Source organism: Hyposmocoma kahamanoa, unplaced genomic scaffold (genome assembly GCF_003589595.1).
Source record: "Hyposmocoma kahamanoa isolate Upper Pololo Valley unplaced genomic scaffold, ASM358959v1 62, whole genome shotgun sequence".
Taxonomy (NCBI): Eukaryota; Metazoa; Arthropoda; class Insecta; order Lepidoptera; family Cosmopterigidae; genus Hyposmocoma; species Hyposmocoma kahamanoa.
In genome coordinates, this window is record NW_020653850.1 from 8,417,365 (window position 1) to 8,440,004 (window position 22,640).

Sequence of the window (22,640 nt, forward strand, 5' to 3'; positions counted from 1 at the left end):
GGGAAGTTTTGAATATTTATATTATAATAACTACTAGTATATGTCATTTTTAATTTTATTATTTATTTAAATTTAATTTCATTTTCGTAAATGTATTTCAATTATTATGTTAAAAAATTATAAATATTTATAGTTTTTATAACTTTCTAAGTCAGCATTTGGTTGAGTATTGAGCTGTAACCGGAATACATATAAGAACAATGCAGAATGTAACCTCTAGTATAAGCATTATATGTAATTCTGTCGGTTTGCCAATTAAATAAATAAATTTTTTGTATAGTTATATGGTATCAACACAGCGACTATACTAAAAATATTGTTATCGTATTTATCCATTATATCAAAGACATCATAACGATTAACCCTTTTTATCGGATGGGATTGTTTAATATTTTATAATGTTATAAACAAACAAACGCCTTGTTATAAACAACGCATGTCTATTTTAGCACCAAAATTTTTTTTCTTTGAAGATGTCCATTTCGTTGATTTTGCAAGCAATAAAACTGAAACTAAATAAAATATAAAAAATCCCCGTTTATAGGTGATGCAGATCTCGTGTCGCTGTTTCCAGATATGTTAATAACACAATTTAGCTCAAAACGTCGATTACGTTGTTTATGATAAAGACGGCAGATATGATGATGATGATTTGAGCGTTACCGTACGGCTTTTTTGCGGTACACTCAGCTACTGTTTAATCTACCACTTTTTTAAACTGTAACTATTGATTGCTATAGCATTGAATAATATCATCATCAATTTTAGCCCTGTGTTACCAACTGTTGGGTATAGGGCTTCTTTCGCTCCTGCCCGACATTCCGGTCCTGTGCGCCACTGGGGGCCTACCATAACTTTTCCAAAAACAATCTTATTTCAATGTAAGCTTCAAGTATATATATAATGTAAGCATGACGAACCTGTCAACCAAGTAATTGTACTATTGCAAAAGTGATAGTGATTGAAAGAACTAATGATTTTCCAATATTGTCTATTCCTTACTAAAAATAGGAAAGGGGTAACGCTATGTGAACTATATAATGCCATCTTTTTCTTTTTTGATGTTCCGAATCGTGTTATCGTAGTATAATGTTTAAGTACTTAATGTTATTTACATTCAGAGAATTTTGACTGTTAAAAAAAGAAAAGTATGTAATAATAAAATCGATTAAAATTACGTTTTTTTTCAATAATTATTCTGCATTTTCATGAAGAAAAATAAATAAAACAAGCTGAGTCTTGATAGTCACGTTGCGAGTTCGGAACTGTAGTCTAGTGTCAACGGTTAGTTTCGCCAAGAAGCATATAGCTGTCATAATTTTACGAAATAAACATCGCGTATTTTAATTTACTGAGAAATTATTTCCTATGTGCTATTAAATACAAAATATTGAAGAGATATATGTAAATAAATAAGTTCAACTTAACTTTTAATCTTTACAAATCAATATTAGGACAATAAAACTGAAAATAATATTGTTTCCATTGCATCCGTATAACTATTATAAGATTGCTAAATCTGACATAAGAACAATATTACTTTGATGTTAAACTCACGTCATAGTGACTGAATAGTCACAAAGCTGCCCATAAAACATAATAGTTTTAACATTACAATAAGCTTACTTTAAGCCCGTTATGGTGCGAAAAGTCAATGTAATGTTAAAGTAACATTGTTATAAGAGGTTGTGGTAGGCGCCCTGGTCCATATTTTCCTCGCGACTTTTACTATGTCGATTAAAGTGTGAAACACACAGAAAGCGGGTGCGGGTCGGACGTACGCACCCGCACTCTGTATGTTTCCCGCATAATAGAAGAATTATTTTTATTATTAAAGAAGAATTTGACCTATTGTGTAGTTTTGCAAATGTAGCCTTCACACTTACGAAGCGAGGCGGTCGTGAGTAAGTCGAACGATAGGTATAGTTTCTATAGCATTCAAAACTTAGACTTTTACTTTGGTTTTTGTCGTTCCCACGGTTGTTGTTTCTGTTGCTTTCATCGCAAGTGATATTGATTTTTCTAACTTTGTTACTTATATATTTGATGGTGGTGTAATGTTTTATTACAGCAAGTTCCGTAACATCGAAGTCTAAATCTGCGGGTACCGACGACGGATTCAAAGGCGAGGGTGCGGCATGCGGCACTTCTGTCGTTAAGGTCAGTTGGTTAAACATTTTCGTCGGTACATTTTTTTACCTCGTGTGCTAGAAATTCTAAATTCAAAAACCATGTGATTAGCTAGTTTGAATTCCCGTAGTTAACGGTGTTAAAAGTGTATAGTTAAACTAAATTATGTGCTGTTTACTGTACAATTGTAACAGTCAATCTTTCTTTATCTGCAGTACACACTTGTATTTTCTCGCGAGCGGTAGCCAATGTGTGTTTGTTACTTTTAATAATTTATAGGCGAATTATTCGTTAGTTGAACCTAAGAGTGTACATTCTGTGTGATATTAAGTGCCAAAGCGGTTAAATAATGCATTCCTGTAGAAGCTTCTGGAATACCAGGTAAAAACTGGGCAGTGTCGTATGCTGTGTTAAACACAGCATTTTAATTTTTTCCGCAATCATTCAAGTCATAATAATATTTATTCAGAAGGCAGAATGAGCAATTGAGTTTAAAAATAAATTACAAAAAGGTGTTATTATTATAATATTTTCTTCATGGCGGCCACAAGATTTGAGCCAGTACAGTTTCGATGTATGTTGCCGGTTAATCCTGATCGAGGACGCCAACGGTTAGGCAGGAGCAAGATATTTATTTTTGGAAAAACCTGCCAGTTATTTTCATAGCACGAATGACAATGACACTAACAGGAACGGCGTTGATACTGACTTAGTAAACTAACGCATCATTCACGTATTTAAGTCGATTTTTTGCTCGATATGTTACGAATAAGTTCGTGGTTTTTAACCGACTTTAAAGGAGGAGGTTCTCAATTCGTCTGTATGTTTTTTTGTGTGTGTATGTATACGTGATAACTCCGCCATTTGTCAACCAATTTTGACGATTCTTTTATTCCACCTCTAAGGGTGGCAAACTAGGGGATGAATGACTTTTGAGGTCGGTTTTTTTAACCGGAGGTTAGGTTAGTCATTTGTATTAATCATGGAAACTGTGCGCCAAAGCCCTGACAGAAATTCGACTTAAAACGTGAGTTATCCGTTAGTTTAATTAAAAAAAAAACACTTTTTCGAAATTTAAAATATACACACTTTGATATTTTAAGATATCTATACATGTAGCGTATATTTGCTACCGCGATTTCGTTTTTACTTTTTGTTTTTATATAATATCAAGTGACGGGATGAACAAGTCGTGCGCCTGACGGTAGTTACACGCCTGTCACTAACAGTTACAGTGCCACCAGAGCTTTAAATCGTAAATATCTGAGGGGCACTGCCACTGCGCTAGACATCCTGAGACAAATTGACAAGTCCCTTACCCTTCAAAACCGGAACACAGATACTTTTAGTAGCAGTAGAGCTCCTTGTAAAAGAGTTCGTCCAGGGAAGTACTGCCACCTTACTTATTTCTGCCGACTAGCAGTAATGTGAGCATTACTGCGTTTCGGTTTAGAAGGGTAATGGTGCTTGTGAAATTTTAGGCACATGGGACTTGTTAACTTATGTCTCAAGGTGACGGGCACGGTGGCAGTGTCCATAAGACCTTTCCGACTTAAAGCTCTAAGTGACACATTGTGTGCTTGTGGGCGTGTCGCTTACTATCAGGCGCACTTGTTCGTCCCATCAATTGGTATTATAAAAAAATACTATGTTTGATATTTTGTTACATAATTATTATGTTACAAAGACCAGTCATGAAATGTAACGACTATTTGTTTACATACTCGTGTAACGATACAAAGCAGTGCATTAAATTCAAATTATACTATCCTTTTATTTTCTTAAATTTATATTAAGTTATATAAACTTTATGATAAGTCCAGGTCCCCTTCGGAAAGGTTATCTTACAATAGGTTAAAAATATAAAGATTATAGTTTTTAATTGTCCATTTGAAATGTTATTATTTTGTTTCATCAGCAAATAAACAACCTGATTTGATTCACAATATTGGAGTGATAAAAATTATTCCATAATAGATAAGTAATACAAGGTTAATGGTGTAGTTCCATTTAAAGACATCTTTATACAGTCAGTTCCTAGTTCTTGCTTTGGCCTTCCAAAGCATTGTAAAAAATAATTTGATTACTAATTGTAATAATAATGTGCCAATCAACCACATCAATTACTTGATCTCAAATTTGGGAATTCTCTGAACTATGAGCACCAGAGCAACATAATTCCGCGGCACTACCGAGAACAGCCAGACCAGAAATAATTTTAAAAAGTTCATTTCCAAAATTGGTCCTGTCGAGAGTAGAACCCGGAACGTCCTCTTCCAGCGCCCACAGTGCAAACCGCCATCGGGCCATCGAGGTCGTCCAATAACTAATTCCTGTTTGTTTTACCTACTTTATATTTCATATACTTTACTTCCAACTGCAATGAAAACGACGTTTGTATTTTATTACACTATACATGTTGTACTATTACGGAATTTGACGATAGCATTGTTATGTAATTATTTCGTTGTAAAGTATTAAGTATTTGACTTTTATGTTCTCGTTCAAGTTCAAGTTCACTACTTTAATAAAATATTAATTAATACACAGTGACATCAATATTTGAATTATCGGATGTTTTCATTTTCAATAATGTATACATGTTTGTCATCAGAATATCGTAATTGTACCTAACTATCGAGTTCTTAGGTTTTCACGATTGTTACACTTTGAAAATGAAAATACTATCTAAATCGTGTATGGTTCCATAGTCGCGGCTAATTCAGCTGATGTAAAGCCACCGAAATGTTGGTTTGTTTGAAAAAAAAAAAAACATACGCGATTTAGATCCAAAAAATAAAAAATTGTTTTTTTCCAACGTGTCTAACTAATCAATTAAAAAGTTACCATAGTAAAAACATAAATAAAAATAAAGTAAAAATTTAAATGACTTACAGGATTGAAGAGTTTCTTAATAATATCGTCACTCTCTTGCTGTGTATCTGACATTTCTGGCGTAACTAGTGTTGGGTCATGGAAAAATATCCACATAAAAAAAATAAGTACAAATGTTTTTCTCCTGTAATATTTATTTCTTTTTTGAAAAACATTTGAATTTTTCCTTAATTAGAAATTTTTCGGACAGTTAATTACTCAACACTAGTCTGATAAGTCATAAGCGAATATTCTCCTATAAATCGTCGGTATGTTTATTTTTTTTATTTATCGCACGTTTAAATCTATAATGTTTCTAAACAAAAACTAAAGTTTTGGGAAATGTCCGTTAAAGTTTGTGAAATTAGGTTTGAGTTTGAGAAAGCGAGAGTTTCGTTTAGTGTCGGTAGTGGTTTGATATAATTATATGATATATAATTTCTGCCGTCCACTAACTAAAACAGGGCTAAGTGACAATTATGATCAAATAACCGTTTTAAATAGCAAAAAACAATGAAAATTTGTTAACGTGTTCGACTTATTGGAACTTACCCTAACGATGCAAGCTGAAATATCATTAAACAAATACAGTATTCTGAAAACGGGATTTTTATGATATCTCAAAAAAATATTTGTCACTTTTTGCCGCGCGATAGTTAGCGGATGGCAGATTTGTCGTCCACATGAATATAACTCATTAATAGACGAGATAGATACGGGCTAGAGAACCAAAATTACTTTGCCCTCTACAATTTCCTGGACATCTGTCACACAAGTTTATTCTTAGCATGGGCTCCAGTCTCTTACAAAGGTATTATTAATACTTATTTAAGTAACTAACTTAGTAGTAGTTAAGTAATTTGGTTAGCATTTAATGTAAATCACTTTATAACACTTTGTAACCTTTGTAAGGAGAAAAAAAAACAACTCTCCAATGCGGTGACCGTGGGAGAAACAATTAATCAAGTTTAATTAATTTTACAGGAAAAAGAAAAGTGTTGAAATCAAGTGTTAGTAGGATTAGTTTTTTTTTCTATTTCCATTGTGGGTTGGGTGAATGTCTGTGTGTGTTCAATTTATTTATTTAAAAATTAAATATCTACGTGTAACTAAAGTGGAGCAGTCAGTAACCTTTCAGTCTCATCATAACCTAGCTCTTGCAACCACTCTGTTACTTACTGTCAAGAGAGAACGGTATATTATTTGCTCGTTTCCGTAAAACGCGACCGAATGCAAAGTGCGGACTTAAATAAATAGTAATGAGTTGTCAGTGAATACAGCTGGGTCACAACAACACTGTAATATGTTAAATTATAATACTAACAAAGGCAATTCAAAACGTTTTTAGTTTGGTAGTAGTGACGTTGGAATTAACAGTGATAATTTAAGAAGCGATTAAAAATTGAATACGTTCTAATAAAAATTGAGGTGACACAAATTTCTTTAAACTGTGTTACATGTACTAATTGGTCATTACACTTTTTGTTGTATCAGATTAAGGTTTTATGTTTAATTAACCCACATTTTTATATTTATAAATTTTTCAATTAAAGAGTAAATAAAGTAAGTAACTATAGTAATGTTATTTAATAAAAATAACGTAAATATTTATTAGTTTATTGGTTTTGTTAAATAATGATGGCCATTTAGAGGCCGTGTCCCACAGATCTTTGCAACTTGTTCATACCGTCGCTTAGTATAATAATAAAAAAGTTCTGCGAGCAAAAAAGGTCGCTTAATATTATCGCGTGTTATTTTCTATCATTCTTTTCTTTCTATTTCTATTATATTCTAAAATTAACCAAAATGACATCAGCCTTGAAAATTGAGTAAATAATAAACGTTAAAGTAAATCAAATAATTAAAAAACAAATATATTGAATTTCATTACAACTTTATGTTATTAATAAAAAGTATTTTTGACTGGAAACTATTTTTTCGGATCCTAATCGTGCACTTTTGTGTTTTTTCAAACGAACCAACATTTCAAACCTTTTACAGATCCTCTGGCCACAGCTGACCACGGAGTCGAGAAATCTGAAACGTTGGTTTATTTTTGAAAATACAGATATGTGCGATTATTTTTTTAAAAAGCATGAATTCTAAAGTGGAATAATCGCGAAAACTTAAGAACTCAACGTTAAATAAATATGAATTTTAGTAGGTTATTTAAAAAGTCAGTGACTTTGTTGATTGATGTCGGACAACATTAATAGTATTATATATTTCCAGGTCGCACATCAAATGATATCCACCCGCGTTACTCCTCAATCCCGTGGTTACACAGTGGCGGCCCCAGCAGACGACGCGGAAAGTATCAGTGCCGAAGCTCAGCATTACAATTTGATGGCTCGTCGAGGCAGCAAGAGTTTGCCTACCACTCCCTTGCAATCCCCTCACTCGAGTCCAACCAGTCGGAGACGAAAAAATGGTAACCGGTAAGTGAAAAATTTGTTGCCACCTAAAATAAAAATAAAACGGAAAGTATTTGTTCAATTGTCAAAATGACGCACCGTGATTAACGTCACAATCAGTACATATGTATAATGTGAACATTATTGTCTTCCATTTAAGACCGTTGCTCTTGTCAGTGTAACAATTTCTATGTTTCACTTTTGTTTTCCTTTGTTAATTATTAATTGATTGTAGCAAATTGAGACATGTCAATAAGGAATAAATAATAAATCTTATATTGCATTATGGAAAGGAAATTTACCGTATAATGTTTACAAAGGTACTTTTACATTCGTAGTCTGTCAACATCAACTGTTTTTGCCTTATTTGTTGTTCTATAATCACATTCATATTTATCAATAGGAAGTTTCCTATGAATACATTTGATTAACATGTTTTATTGATAGCGATACCCTATATAAGAACGGAAAAATTTCAATGTTGGCCTTGGAATTAATCACGCCGTCCTAAACCATTTATATGACTCAATAATATTTCTATGACCTTTATTTTTAAAGGCGATTACGATCACTGTTACAATTCAAGACGATAATTGATAAACATGAAAAGCCTTACAGTGATGAAACCTTTAGAGATAGATTTAAATATTGACATGTGTCAATTTTAGTTCTTCTCGGGACGTCTCAGCACACTGTACAAATATGGCGAATAGAACAACGCCTTTGGCGATTATAACGAGAATTAAAATTACTCATATGAATATTTTACGCTGTTGGTAGCGACTTTAACAGTACATTGAAAAAGACTTGCGTAATACATGAAATGAATTTTTATGGAAATGTCTCAAATAACTTTTTTCCTTATTTTTTTTTTCGTTAAGTTCTACTCTTTTGTAGAGAGTCACCACTATGCTTCTAGATTCTGTTTGTATAGTATATTATAACCGTAACTCGTCGAATTAAATGGCTAATAGTGTACTGTTTTGTTCAATAATAATTCCAATATTAGTTGTGGTTTCTCGAATACGGTGAATCGTTATTCATTACTTGACATTCAGAACCAGTTTGCAATGTGTCCTTGTTGCTTCATATGTATTTATACATTCATATAGCTTTTGATATATTATTTCCATTGTGTTGTACATTCGTTAGTACGTGAAAACACACCTATAGATTGGACGAATAGCATGATTTTAAATGGCCGCGGTAGGTGGAGTACTTTTCCTTATCGTATCAATATTACTTTTAACCTGACGTGTGATAAGAAAGTTTATGGATATGATAAGCGTTGCACCATTTTAGTTCACAGTCTGTTCTATAGTACTGGGTTACTCGATATCGTCTAACAGTTGTTTTTCATCATCCTCACCAGTTAAAAGTTTTTATCGCAAAATCAGATATGGTGATAAAGAAACGACAAAAGTGAGATTGACTAAAATACGAACGAATAGAAGTTCGTAGTAAGATATTTTAATCAATGAACAATCTTTTTTAGCTACTTCACGTCTCCGTTCGAGCCAGTCGGGGACGGCAGCAACCGCTCCTGGCTCACCATGGCCCTTCTCGGTTTCAAGAAGGATCTCGCCGCTTCCACTTCAACACTCGCAGAGGAAGACGCTATTGAGGCCAGGTTACACGGTCAGTTACTTTCATATGACTATTGTTTTTGGTGACAACTTTGATCCACAGTGCCTTTTAGAAAACTCAGTGTGTCCAAGTACCACCTTCCTGTCATGCCAGTTTAACTTCAATTGCGTGTCTGCTTTACATGCAGAAATAGGTGTTCATAGGTCTTGTAGTCGCTGCGTGTCTTGTGCTGTCAAGAGTTACTAACACCTTTAAAACTAATGGTAACTGTGCGAACTTAGTCAGAAGTTTGTTATTTTACTGGTAACTGATAAAGTAATTTTTTACTGATAAACTTCCTTAATTAGAACGAGTGGTTTGTACGTGGGCTTAGTGTACATAGTAGAACAGATAAACAAAACAAATTTCGTTAGTACAATGTAGTTAGTAGATGTGATTTGTAAAAGCGCTTTAAGAATAATGTTTCATGCCATAAACACCTACATGCATTAAAAATCCCCATATTTAACTGTAAAGCAGTGTACGGATCTTTGCATAGATGGCGCCAAATGGTGGTACAAGTGTTTCTAGAAACTCATTACATAGATACTTTTCAAGTAATAGTGGTCGAAACCAAAATGCGTATTTCATTTGTTGACTTATTATTTTATTGGGAATAAGCATTAAAGGTCAATGGGAATAAGATACCGAGTTTTGAGTTTGGAGTTTTTGAGATAAGCCGCTATTCTAGAATGCAATCTACAGGGTAACATAATGCTATTCGCCGGCTTTGCATGTCAAATACGACTCTGTTAGTTTTTTAAACCATCTTCCTGAAGAATTTGGTGTTTTTGAGATAGGTCACTATTCTCGAAAACCATCGAATTGTTGCACTGTTTGAAAAGCAAACGGAATAAAATCAGCGGAAAAAGCTTTAACATAATATATACATATTTGTATATTTTCACACATCTAAATTGCTTATAGTTTTATTTTATTCTGTTGACTTCAAACGTGAACTTTATTTTCTATGTTTTGACTCCTGGCAAAACGTGAATCTTATTACCAACTATGCATTAAAAAAAACAATAGCAATTGTAAAGACAATCGTTTATTGTTTTGAATTGAATACTAACCTCTATCGGGTCATTTCATTAAAAACTATAATACAACAATAGTTGATCTCATACAGAAGGTTCACTCGAGGAGGCCCCAAGTTAAACTCCCGGTTGGTCCAGTTGGGATGTTTTCGAGTGTCTTTTCGGTTTTAGTTTAGTTGCTTTTGTATTTGAAGTGTACAAAGTAATTCCCTTGCTTAGGACCAGTTACTGTGAATTGCTGGCATAATATATATATAGTAGCAGTAGAGCTCCTTGTGAAAGAGTTCGTGCAGGGAAGTACCGCCACCTTACCTATTTCTGCCGCCAAGCAGTCAAGTCAGCATTACTGTGTTCTGATTTTGAAGGTTAAGGGTGCTGGTGACATTACAGGCACATGGTACTTGTCAACTTATGTCTCAGGGTGACGGGCGCAGTGGTAGTACCCCTCATATCTTTGCGATTTAAAATAATGAGTGGTACTGCAACTGTTATGGACAGGCGTGTAGCTCAGGCGCACGACTTGTTCGTCCCGCCGCTTGATATTATAAAAAAAACAAAGAGTGTTTATTTTTATCCATTTATTATTTTCCAGGTGGTTCTCTAGCGGAATCTGTGGAAAACCTCGGTCCAGCACCAAAAGGCAAAGAGCCAAATGTCCTTTCAAGCGAAGTTACACAACAGCCTAAGCTCTCGAAACCAGCTCACGCGTTCCGCCCAAAGCCATCGGAGTTGCGAGAGATGAACTTCTGGTCACCCACTTCTATGTAAACAGATAGGGAGGGTTATTTTTATTTATATTCCATTTTTATTTAATACTCTCAAGCACGTGTGAGTTTTATTTGTAATGCGAATGAGTGATTTGATCTATACATAAATAATAGTATTTTTTTTGGTAAGTTACTTATTTTAGGATTGGCATAACGGACTATCTTGCTCAAGTTTACGTAATGTATTTATTTTGATAGTAAAATTATTTTGTACCCAAATTGCAAAGTGCATTGTCGTGTTCAGCAAATAGGAACTAAGCAAGAAATATTAGTCTTGCTTTCGTACAAAAAAGAACAGTATGTATTATTATACTTTGATAACCGTACTCTATGATACAATACATTTAAAGATCTATTATGTATTTTTTCTTGTGTGGTATATGATATGGTAAATGATACTAAAATGTCACACTCAGAATAAATGCATTAGATAAAGTTGAGTTTACAGTCCTGAGCCCTTGATAAGAACAGTCCGAAGTGTCAATGATTTCGTGCTCTTATTGTTTGTAGTTTTTTAATATTACTTTGCACAAAAGACATTTTTTAATAAAATTATTTTGGCCTAATGTATGTCTGCCTGAACAAGTGTAGTTCCAAGTCCACATTCGTATTATAAAGAAGAATTCTTACAATTCCTAAGTAGAGTACTATCATTGTTTTTCAAGTGGCTAACCAATGTCAATACTCTACATGAAATACGTGTTTTACCTTAAGAAAGTATTGCATGACTGATAGCATGAGGTAAAAAGCATACATGCTTCCTTATTCAAGATTCTATTGTTCTAAGATTCTAGGGTTGCTATATGTATACAACTGTGTTTTAAACTTGTGAAATTCGCGAACTTCGATTTTTTTAGTTAATAATATGAATAAATATTGAATTTACTTTATTCATTTTGTATAACAGTTGAGTCAATCAGTAGAGTTTGGCGCCGGCGCCACAGCTGCTGCACTTTTCTTGTCTGCCACCTCTGATGTCGTTCGACTTATCACTTTATCGATTATGTTAAAACAAAATCAGTACTTAGATTACGTGACAACGCTCTATGGCGGTATTACACATAATGGAATAATAGTTTGTCCAGAAATAAAAAAATATGTAATCTAAAATTCTCGTATCGCTGGCAACCTTGAATTACGCTTGAGGGAAAATTGGCTTGAGGTAGCTTCAAATAAACGCCAAGTTTGTAATACATTTCTATTCAGAAATATGCTCTCTAGATATATAATATGGGGTGAAAAAAAAACTTTTTAACTTAAAGTTTATACTTCAGCTACACTTTTTTAATATTGTTTAATATTGTGATCATGTCGAGAGCGTATCTTTTACTGGTGTATTGCATTATTTAGTTAGAGAACATTGAATTTGACCTGCCTTGCATTCGTCATGGCAGATTCACTTCTTTGTTATCTATTATTCAAACCAACCATTGTATGTGCTCTCGCATATCCATTTGATTCAAATTTAGAAACGAACGACGATGGTTAAGTTAATGTTCTGTTCTGAATTAATGATTCCATTAACTATAAGCCATTTCAATGCGCTGAATGTACGTAAAAGTATTTAGATGAAGGTAGATGCAGTTCGTAATTTTATTGGAATATATTTTGCCCTTATATATCTATTTGCATATCTTTGTGATTTATCAACTTATGATTAGTGATTATAACATACATATGTATAAGTACAGTACAATAGATACTATATTATTATTTTTAATGGAAATTAATGCGTAAAATCTACTTAACGTTCAATTGCATGAATTATTATATATTAAGTATTTAGTGACGTTTGTGTGAGAAATTATATTTTTTGGTGGTTTTTTTTGTATGGATGGTTGATTCAGTAAGTTTTTTTGACGATGGCCAGATTGTTGTAGAAAAATAGATACGTATATAATTACGTTCGTATACAATTTACGTGTATAAGATCGTTGGTTGGAATCTATTTTCGAACCGTTCGATTTTATTTCACCCGTACATAGTTTTGCCAGATGTTTTGATATGATGGTGGATATTTCGATGAACTCAACAAATGAACATCTTTTGAATATTGACTTTGACAATATTTCTTTACGATGTTATTATAAGAGTATTGTTCTAATGTAAGTATGTATATCATGTTCTGTTTTTTACACTATTTTTATTTATTACGCGTTCGTATCATAATAGATCTTTTGAAATCTGCCTGGAAGTGTCTTACTGTCTGAAGTATTATTTCTTATTAATTTAAGTTGTTACTTTCAATGAATTTCTCTTTATTAGTTCACAAGTTGGAAACCGAATTTAAATTTACATAGCGTTAATTAAAAAGTTCACTTTTAGTAGAAGTTTTAAAATTATTCTCATAGCATTGTCATTTATTATGCTCGTAACATAAGTGATGGTGTTAAGATTTTAAACACAGAATTAAGTATAAGAATGATTAATTATTAATTATTAAATAAACGTTTCCGTTATATGTGGTAACTCCGAAAAAGTTGTTTAATTTTAAAACCCTATATAATATGACGTAAAATTACTTGGTAGCTGAGCGTGGTTTGACCACTGTGTTACCTTAAAACGCCTTTTCAAGACACGATTTCAAGGGACACTAATCCCCCATTCAAACGGCATTGTACTGCACGTTTTTTTGCAATATAAAACAGTGGCACATACATTAGAAATAGAACCGTTCGACACGGTGTTTGTCTTGCCAAAAAACGCACACAGCTCTATACGTTTATCGAAGACGTAACGGTCAAGCAAACCGAATGAACTTTAACGTATTCGGTATGCAGTGGCGCACAGCATTAATGCATCTCTTTCACACACGCGAAGTAAGTTTTTTATCGAATAGTCACCGAACAAACGGCAGTTAGTATTGAAGTACCTATTCGTATTTATTTTTGGTAAACCTCGAATTCTCCATAAGTTTTAATAAATTGTCAAAAGTGTATTGACCTAATCTACTGACATTCGAAAGTAATAAAAAAATATTTTTCATCATTTCTGAAAATATATCATGTGAACACCCCGCTGTACAGATAGCGGATTATAAACGGATAGCCGTTTATAATCGAATACGTTAAAAAACGTACAGGGCAATACCGTGTGTACCAAGGCTAATTCTAACTTAGGGAGGTGTAATAAGAAATTAGAGCGACTTATATTTATGTTAATAAGTACGGCGCCCTATTATAGGGCCCACCTTAATTTTTTTTATAAACCAGTGACAGGATGTACAAGTCGTGCGCCTGGTGGTCAGCGACACGCCTATCCATAACAGTTGCAGTGCCATTCAGTGTTTCTTAAAGATGTTATGGGAACTGCCACTGCGCCCGCCACTGAGATGTAAGTTGACAAGTCCCAAGTTATATAGCTCGCCTGCCGCGCTAGTACAAACGTTTTACCTGGAAGACTAATTGAATAGACATATAGAAAAGCGTATGTGTCAATAATATCAAACACGCATATTTAAAAATATTTTCATTGAAAAAGATCTTTAAAAGTTTCGCTAAATATTGACCAAATTGTTGACAAATGGTTATCACTAATTAAGGTTTCTTACCACGGTATGATGAAAAAGACATTCCCGTTTTCCCGATATTTCGGAATGGTTACACGCTCCATGGTCATGGGTTGACTGGCCAGCGGCAGATGACAGCTTTGAGAACATCTACATATGTGTCTACTCTCTTTCGTTCTCGACGACTACCATCATCTCGATTACTGGTGGTGTTACCATTGTATTTTTTTTTCCAACAAACCACACACATCATATCATCGACTTCGACATATGTAGTTATGATACTAGTGAAACTGAAATCGAGCCATTCTCATTAAAAAAAAAAGTTTGTAAGGATTGAGTACCGGATTAATTGCACTGGATAGTTTAAATCCGTCTTCATGGTTGAACGTGAGGCACATTGTGATCTCAATTGCTTCTCGTACCAAGTGTGCCACGTAGTGACGATGACGTTCCGTGTGTACAGTATTTGGGGGCTATACAGCTCGATCCATTGGTTAATGCCATTTTGAGTAAGATGTTATTCTGTAGTTGACTTCTGCGCGTCATTGTTTATTACAGCTCGAAAGAGCGTAAACATGTCTGCTCTTAAAGCTGTCATCTGCCGCCGTCCAGTCATCCCGTGATCATGGAGCGTGTAACCGTTCCGGAACACCGGAAAAGCAAAAAAACAATCATATCGTTTGTTTAAATGTAAAACCACATAAAAGTGACATTTACTACAAAAAGTCTTTAATTTGTATAGCTATGGTAAGAAAATCGCTATCTTTCTGCACGTGAAGCTCAATAACAAAAAAGCTATAAACTTAATAAAAGTTTTATTTACAGAAAGGTGGTGAATTTTTTACAACTGATACATAATTTGGAGATTTTTGTGAAAAATGTCACTATATGGTTTTACATTTAAACAGACGATATTTACTATTTATATTTAACTGCCTCCGTAGCCGAACAGACCATGCGGGACTGCCACGCAGATGTCCCGGGTTCGATTCACGGGCTGGGACAAATATTTGTAAGGCCTACATTTATATCTCTCGTGAGTTTGGGTGTAATTTGCGGTTGTCTATGTGTGTGTCCATGGTACCCGCTATACAGGGTTTCCCTAGTGCGGGGCTATGAGTATGTACGCGTTATTATTATTATTATTATATAATTATGAGTCTTAATCTATGTAGATAAATATTTGACAGATAATTTAAAGAGATAAAATAAGCTCAGTAACAGCAAACTTACTATTTGGGATGAAAGTAGGTACCACGGCACAACAAGTATCTAGTCTGAAGCCCTGAGCCGGACTCCCAAAGATGTTAGGGAAATCCACCCACACCGCCAGGTTAGACCACGTCTAACCTATCGGTTATCTATACTAGCCGGTGATTTTCGGCAGACGTTGAAAGTGATTTAGAGACAAACGCGTGCAGATGAGGTGGAGACTTGCATAAAATATTAATATTTATGGGCAGTTGCGCAAAAATTGTGGTCAAAAAAACACTAGCGTTTTCAAAATTTTCTGGGTTCTTGTTGAAATTGGTGACGGAGAGTTGTAAGAAACTCCTTGAGGACGAAGTTATTATACCATCTTCCTTAGGTACAGTTGTAATTGGTAAAACAAAGCTAACTTTGAAAGTTTATTGTGAAATACACAAAAGAAATCAAGCATACACTGAGTTAGTGATCCCTTTGTTACCGCTCTTGGCATCATACAAGGTATCTTTATACTTAGAGCAGTTTATGTAAATAATCGGCGCATTTTATTTTTTGTTTTGTAACTAATTATTTGTCTCTTACAAATAGGTACTAAAAACATAATGAAAACATTCAAATGTTTTCATTAGGTGTGTTCCTTTTTCTGTTTAGTATTTTTTTTGTGTGGTGTCGTTTGTAGTAGTCAAATGAATGTATTTTCTTTGTTTCCTTTATCTTCTTCTCACCAAAAGTCAATGACGTTAAAGGGTGCTATTTTAACCAAAATAATAAATTCGTTGACGCAATTAAAAAAAAAAACTTGATTCCTATGAAGGTGAACAAATGGGACTCGGTGATCCAGAGCGATGAAGACTACCTACGACTACCTACGACTACCTACGACCTACTTAGAAAGAGTTCGTCCAGGGAAGTACTGCCACCTTACCTATTCTGTATCCAAGCAGTAATAACAGTATTGCTGTGTTCCGGTTTTGAAGGGTAAGTCTTCGTACACACGGCACGTTTTTTAACGTATTCGATTATAAACGGATAGACAGCGGCAGTGGTGTGTTCACAGGATATATCCTGTTGAAAATATATTTTCAAATAGTCACACAGCAATGTGATGGATCCACGCTTTGTTGCACTTTTATATCGACATAGAAGACGCCGACGGCGTATTGCGTTCAGCCAATGAGTCAATAAGCAGTGCGTACAAACACATTTGAAATATTGTACGAAAATCTGAGAAATGATGAAAAAAAACAGGCCTTTGTTACACTAAAGATATCAATAAATCGTTATCTACGGAAGATTCGCCGGTCATTTTGTATTAATAAAATTATGCGTGCCCTCCTTCCGAAAGATACTTCAATACTAGGTGCCGCTTGTACGGTGACTATTCGATAAAAAAACGTGTGACGTCGCGCCGTGTGGATGAGATGCATTAATACTGTGCGCCACTGCACACCGAATACGTTAAAGTTTATTCAATGGGCTTGACAAGTCCGTTGCGTATTCGATAAACATACAGAGCTGTGTGCGGTTCTTTGCAGGACAAACACCGTGTGAACGATTCTATACTTATGTATGCGCCACTGTTTATTCGGTAAGATTTATACTGGAAAAAACGTGGGACTTACAGACACATGGAAGTTATCAAGTTGTCTCAAGGTGACGGGCGCAGTGGCAGTGCCTCCACACCTTTGCGATTTACAGCTCTAATTGGCACTGCAACTGTTATGGACAGGCTTGTAACGTGTGTTACCATCAGGCGCACGACTTGTTCGTTCCGTTAAATACAATTAGATTCTCCTAGTCTCCCCGAACATATAAGTACACTTTGTCTTTAATCCACCCAACCTAATTCGTGGGGTACACGAATCGTACCATTATATTCTTGTTCGAATGGAATGGCGTATCCTGGGCAACAATCGGCGAGCTCCTTAGGCTGATTGGCAAATCCTTCACCACGAGATGGCAAGCATTACCTATAGTGTATACCTACTATCGGTAAAGAAGACGGTCAATCAGGCTGCCAATCCAGATACTCCACTGGGCCGCCACTGAAGCTTTAGTGCTACCTAACTGGTACTGCTAATGATGAATCTGTGTTCATACCACGAATACCACTTATTCCATTGGAATCTGTTTTACGTTGATAAATAACTACAAATATCTGGGCAAACGTTAACACTGGCAAGAATAGAATTACGAGAGAATTGTTTTTCGCATAGATAATTATGGAAAAGTCAGATCGGTAATTTTATCACGAAAGCTATGGTCTATATTATAGACTCTTTATAATTATGTATGAGTTGTTAGATAGGGTGAGAGTCTGGTGAGCTGTAATACAGGTCTAGTACCTAGTACGGACTCCAGTCTCCCTAAAATGGTATTATTTTTAACTTTGGGCCCCCTTAAGTAAGGTTTGTGCTTGTGTTTGAGAAAGAAATAATTTTTTTTTAATTTTTAAACGGTATAGGCGGTATTCCCCTGTACTATTATTGTTATAGTCTTTTGATTTCAATTAAACGTTCTGGTATAATGTGGCCAGTAGTTGATATGAACGGTGTCATCATTCAACCTTTTTTTGGGGTTCCTCTAGATACGTCCATGAGTTACAATTATGTACCTATAGTGATTCACAAACATTTAAGTAGGTATTGCATAACTTTCATTATGACTTCTTAAAAAGGATTTCAAATTCAATAAAAAAACATCTATACTCAGACATGCATCCAAAAGTGTTTACATTTTCATTGTGTTTTAGCAATATATTTATTACCTATGCAAAAATTAGTGCTGGTGAAATCGCGGGCAACAGTTTAAAGAATACCGTTAATGGAGGTTGTATAATAATAATATAACAAGAACATGCTAGGCAATCACACCACTACCAGGTATGGTCTCAAATTTGGGAATCCCTGTAGGGAATTTTGTACTATGAATACGAGAGTAATACTATTTACTCCGGGGCACTAATCAGAAATAATTTAGAAAAGTTCATTTTCAAATTGGTCCCACCGCGAATCAAAACCATGGCAGAACTACGTAGCGAAATTATAACCCCGTGGAAACATTAATGCATGTGTCTGGTACCCCTGGAGTTACTTTTTTGTCCTCTGCCTTGGATATTGCCACTGCTGGTGGAACAGACTGACTGGGTATTCTTTTTCTTCACATGGCATAGGATAGAATAGGTCGCAGAAATCGCTTATAAAAATTGCTGCACCGATTTGGTGTCAATGACCTCGATCAAAATGATGACTCTTAGACTGATAACTATCGGTATATTAACAGGTTTTTTTAATTATCGGTTTTCACTAGTTTCGCTTGCTGTGACAATATACATTTGTGTACCTCTCGTCATTTCCATTTTATATCTCGATTATGTATAACCGTAGAAAACGTATAACCAATAGACTAAAAAAATAGCTTGAGTAGCCGTCGGCGTCGTCAGTACTTTGTGGTATTGTAATCATAGAGCGAGAGCTCTAAAAACTTTAAGTTATGTAAGTTTATGTGTTAAGTGTAAACCGTTTATAAACCTAAAGAGATAAATATATCACAACTGTCAAGGCCTTTTTCACAGGTTGAGCTTTCAATTTTCAATCTTTCAATTCCAAATAGCTCGAGTAGCCGTCGTCAGTACTTTGTGGTATTGCAATCATATGCGATAGTCATACTTTTTAGCTGAAATATTATTGGGTTCGTACAAAAAGCCTACGCGCAGCAGCCCATGTTTGGTGGCGAGGGCGGGAGGGCGGCGAAGCGGCAAGCAGTACTGACGTAATGTTCATGGTGGAAAGTATTACATGATATGACAGACGTGACATGAGCACTTCTGGTGAAAGTCCGCAATGTTAACAATAGTCGATGACATTAGATGCAGCAGAATATTACAAAAAGCACTCTAAAAATTACGATAAAGAATTAAAAAAATATATATAATAGACACACGCTTGGTCACAATCTCAAATGATGTTAAGCGACGATGTGATCGACGATGGGACGCGTTTGTCTGAAAATAATGTATCCATTATGCCGCAGAGGAGATAAAAAAAATGAAGTCCCCCCCATTTTCTTAACTTACAACTTAAACTACACTTACAAAGGCGCGGCCACGCGCTCACGCGTCGATGTAAATTAGAGTTTAGACATACCGCACGAAATAACTCTAGAAGTAGGTATTAATTTTATAAGTAACTAATTACAGTAGTTGCTAAGCGCCGTAAGACTTCTTTTGCCTTCTATTTTTTTTTTTCAATTTTTCACTTCTTGCTTCAATCTTTCTCTCTCAATCAAGCATAAGCGATTGTTAGTGAGAAAAAAATGACACCGGCGGTGGCTGCCGCCCATGTTAAACCGGTTTACTTGGGTTCAATATTGATGGTCTTTTTAAAACGTTCATTAATTTAACCGGTAAATCAATTAACGAAACACAGTTTTTTAAACTAGTTCATCGATTTTCGGTGTCGTCCACCAATATTTATTGTATGTCCTGTACTTTCATCACAATATTGCACGTCCATAAGTAGCTGACACAATACTAGGTAATAAACAAAACAATTACTTTCAAGTACTGGTACGAGCTCTAAAAACTTTAAGTTATGTAGGTTTATGTGTTTAGTGTAAACCGTTTATAAACCTAAAGAGACAAATGTATCACAACTGTCAAGGCCTTTTTCACAGGTTGAGCTTTCACGCAACGACTGAATTGACCCGTATATGTTTTGCCTACCTATATTACTTAAGCGTTGGACATATACTTGTGCTTAAAGGCGCAAAATGTTCCACTGGTGCTTTTGACAACAATTTCTCGTTATTCGTACCTGCCTCTTGATTTCTTGGAACCCAACCGCATTAACGTTATCATATTTATCAACTAAAAACACCTGCATTACCTAGCGTAACGTTTCGTGCTATGAAATTCCATTTAACTATAAAAATACGAAGTCAGTTATTATCGGACCAATTTTATTCCATTTGCCCTACAGAATAAAGCACTATAAGCGTTGCGTGACACCAGTCAGTGTACATTTTATGATTACCTTATCCAAGCATTTGGGCAGTTTTTGTTATCGTACCTCTGACTTATAAACCTGCTACTTCGATTTGGTTCACATTCTGGACATGAGACTATTTTTTCGGATCTAAATCGAGTTTATTTGTTTTTTCAAACAAAACAACGTTTCTAAAACTAAGTAAACTACTACTACCTAAACTATGGTGACTGCTGACTGATTTTCCTGGCGATTTAAATCCGAAAAAAGTTAGTTTGCAGTAGAGCTCCTCGTGGAAGAGTTCTTGCAGGGAAGTATTCCACCTAACCTATTTCTGCCGCCAAGTAGAAATATGAGCATTACTGTGTTTTGGTTTGAAGAGTAAGGGTGCTGGTGAAATTACCGGCATATGAATAGAATAGAATAGATTAGAATCATTTATTTCATTTTATCAATTTCATAATATTACAATTCGAAATATAATGTCAAGGGATAACATGATCATAGTTAATGTAAACAATAATTTTATTTTTGATTTGATTTTAAATAATTAAAAGAAAATAAAGGAAAATACGAACTACATAAATACAAATAAAAATTAAATAGTTTCAAAATACAAACGTCCAAAATTAAAATATAATTACAATTTCTTTAAAAGAAATTCCTCTACACTGTAGAATTCATTATCCAATAAAAGGTCCTTCAGTCGGGAATAAAGCACTTCATCATTTGTAACACTTTTTAGACTTGTACCCACAAGTCTAAAAAGTGTTACAAATGATGTTTACAAAAGGTGTTCGTCGGGGCCCAATGAAGGGACATGAGACTTGTCAACTTATGTGTCAGGGTGACAAGCGTATTGGCAGTGTCACTCAGATCGTAGCGATTGCAAGTTTTGAGTGGTACTGCAACTGCTATGGACAGACGTGTCGCATAACCAAAGGCGCACGATTTGTTAGTAAAACAAGTTTAATTAGTTAGGATAGTTTCATTTCCAAAGTGTAACAATCGTGAAAACGTATGAACTCGGTTGGTTCACATTCGTTTACATTTTTCTAGGGATCAGAAGGAGAATTAGACTTACTGGGTAAATTGAATGAATGAAGGGCATCGAACTTATCTCAATGTATTTCCCTATATATGTATACTCGTCTGAGAACTGCTGTTGGGTACAAACTTCAGTATTCTGTTTCAACTGTAGTTGTGGTTTTTCAAAATATCGATTAGATAAAGTGAAAAAAGGGCTACAGATACATAGGCAATATAATTTTTAATATTCTATCTAAGTACTTAAGTGTTTATATCTGTCTATCTCATAGAGCATTTAAGACATAGTAGTGATGCATCGGAAGTGTCATAACGGAAACAGAAACGGATGTCAAAAGTTAACCTTAGAGGAAACGGAAGCGAATAAAAAAAGCGAAAAGCGAAGAGGAAACCGACGCAGAAGTACAAATACTATACAGGGTGGAAATTTGTAATGCCACCTGGAGGGAAAGTACCCTAAATACTGGTGATAGAATTTTTTATAATTATTTAATTATTAATAAAAGAATGTTTCATTTAAGTAAAAATTTCTATCTCCAGTATTTAGAGTACTTTCCCTCCAGGTGGCATTACAAATTTCCACCCGGTATATTTCAAGGAAAAAAATCCAACAGGACTTGTTTGTCGTTCCATAATTTTACTTAACGTAAAATAAAACTGCTAAGAACGTTTGTCCCACCGCCGGTCACTCGGCGGCAACTTACAATTTTCGCGACGGATGAAAGTTGTGAACTTCCAATTACAGATCCGAAAGAGATGTGAAAAAGCATGCGGAACTTCAGCAGTTGCGAAAGCAGAAGCAGAGGTCAGTTGCATCACTTATACAAAGCATGTTGAATCTGAAGTGAACGCGTAACACTCTATAATATCTACGTATCGCAGTTAGTTAGGTTTTTCCTAAAAAGGCAAAACTGGCACGCGATTCCGACGCACGCAGGTTTCACGTTGAACCCATTTATTATTATTTATCGATAGTTTACGCTTTGTTTCGAATATGCCATGATTTACGTAAAAGCTGCTCTTTTAACACCCTGAGGCAT

General features: G+C 34.8%; 1 protein-coding gene across 2 annotated transcripts in view; it reads left to right on the forward strand.

The window, feature by feature from the left end:
- Positions 1-13,322, forward strand: part of LOC113229522 — a 30,652-nt gene extending 17,330 nt beyond the window's left edge. For both annotated transcript variants that reach the window (XM_026463148.1, XM_026463149.1), the window contains exons 3-6: positions 2,072-2,160; positions 7,237-7,442; positions 8,914-9,056; positions 10,677-13,322. In XM_026463148.1, the coding sequence (XP_026318933.1) occupies positions 2,072-2,160; positions 7,237-7,442; positions 8,914-9,056; positions 10,677-10,852 (614 nt within the window). In that variant the 3' untranslated portion in view covers positions 10,853-13,322. The remainder of the gene's footprint in view (positions 1-2,071; positions 2,161-7,236; positions 7,443-8,913; positions 9,057-10,676) is intronic.
- Positions 13,323-22,640: the final 9,318 nt, after the last annotated feature.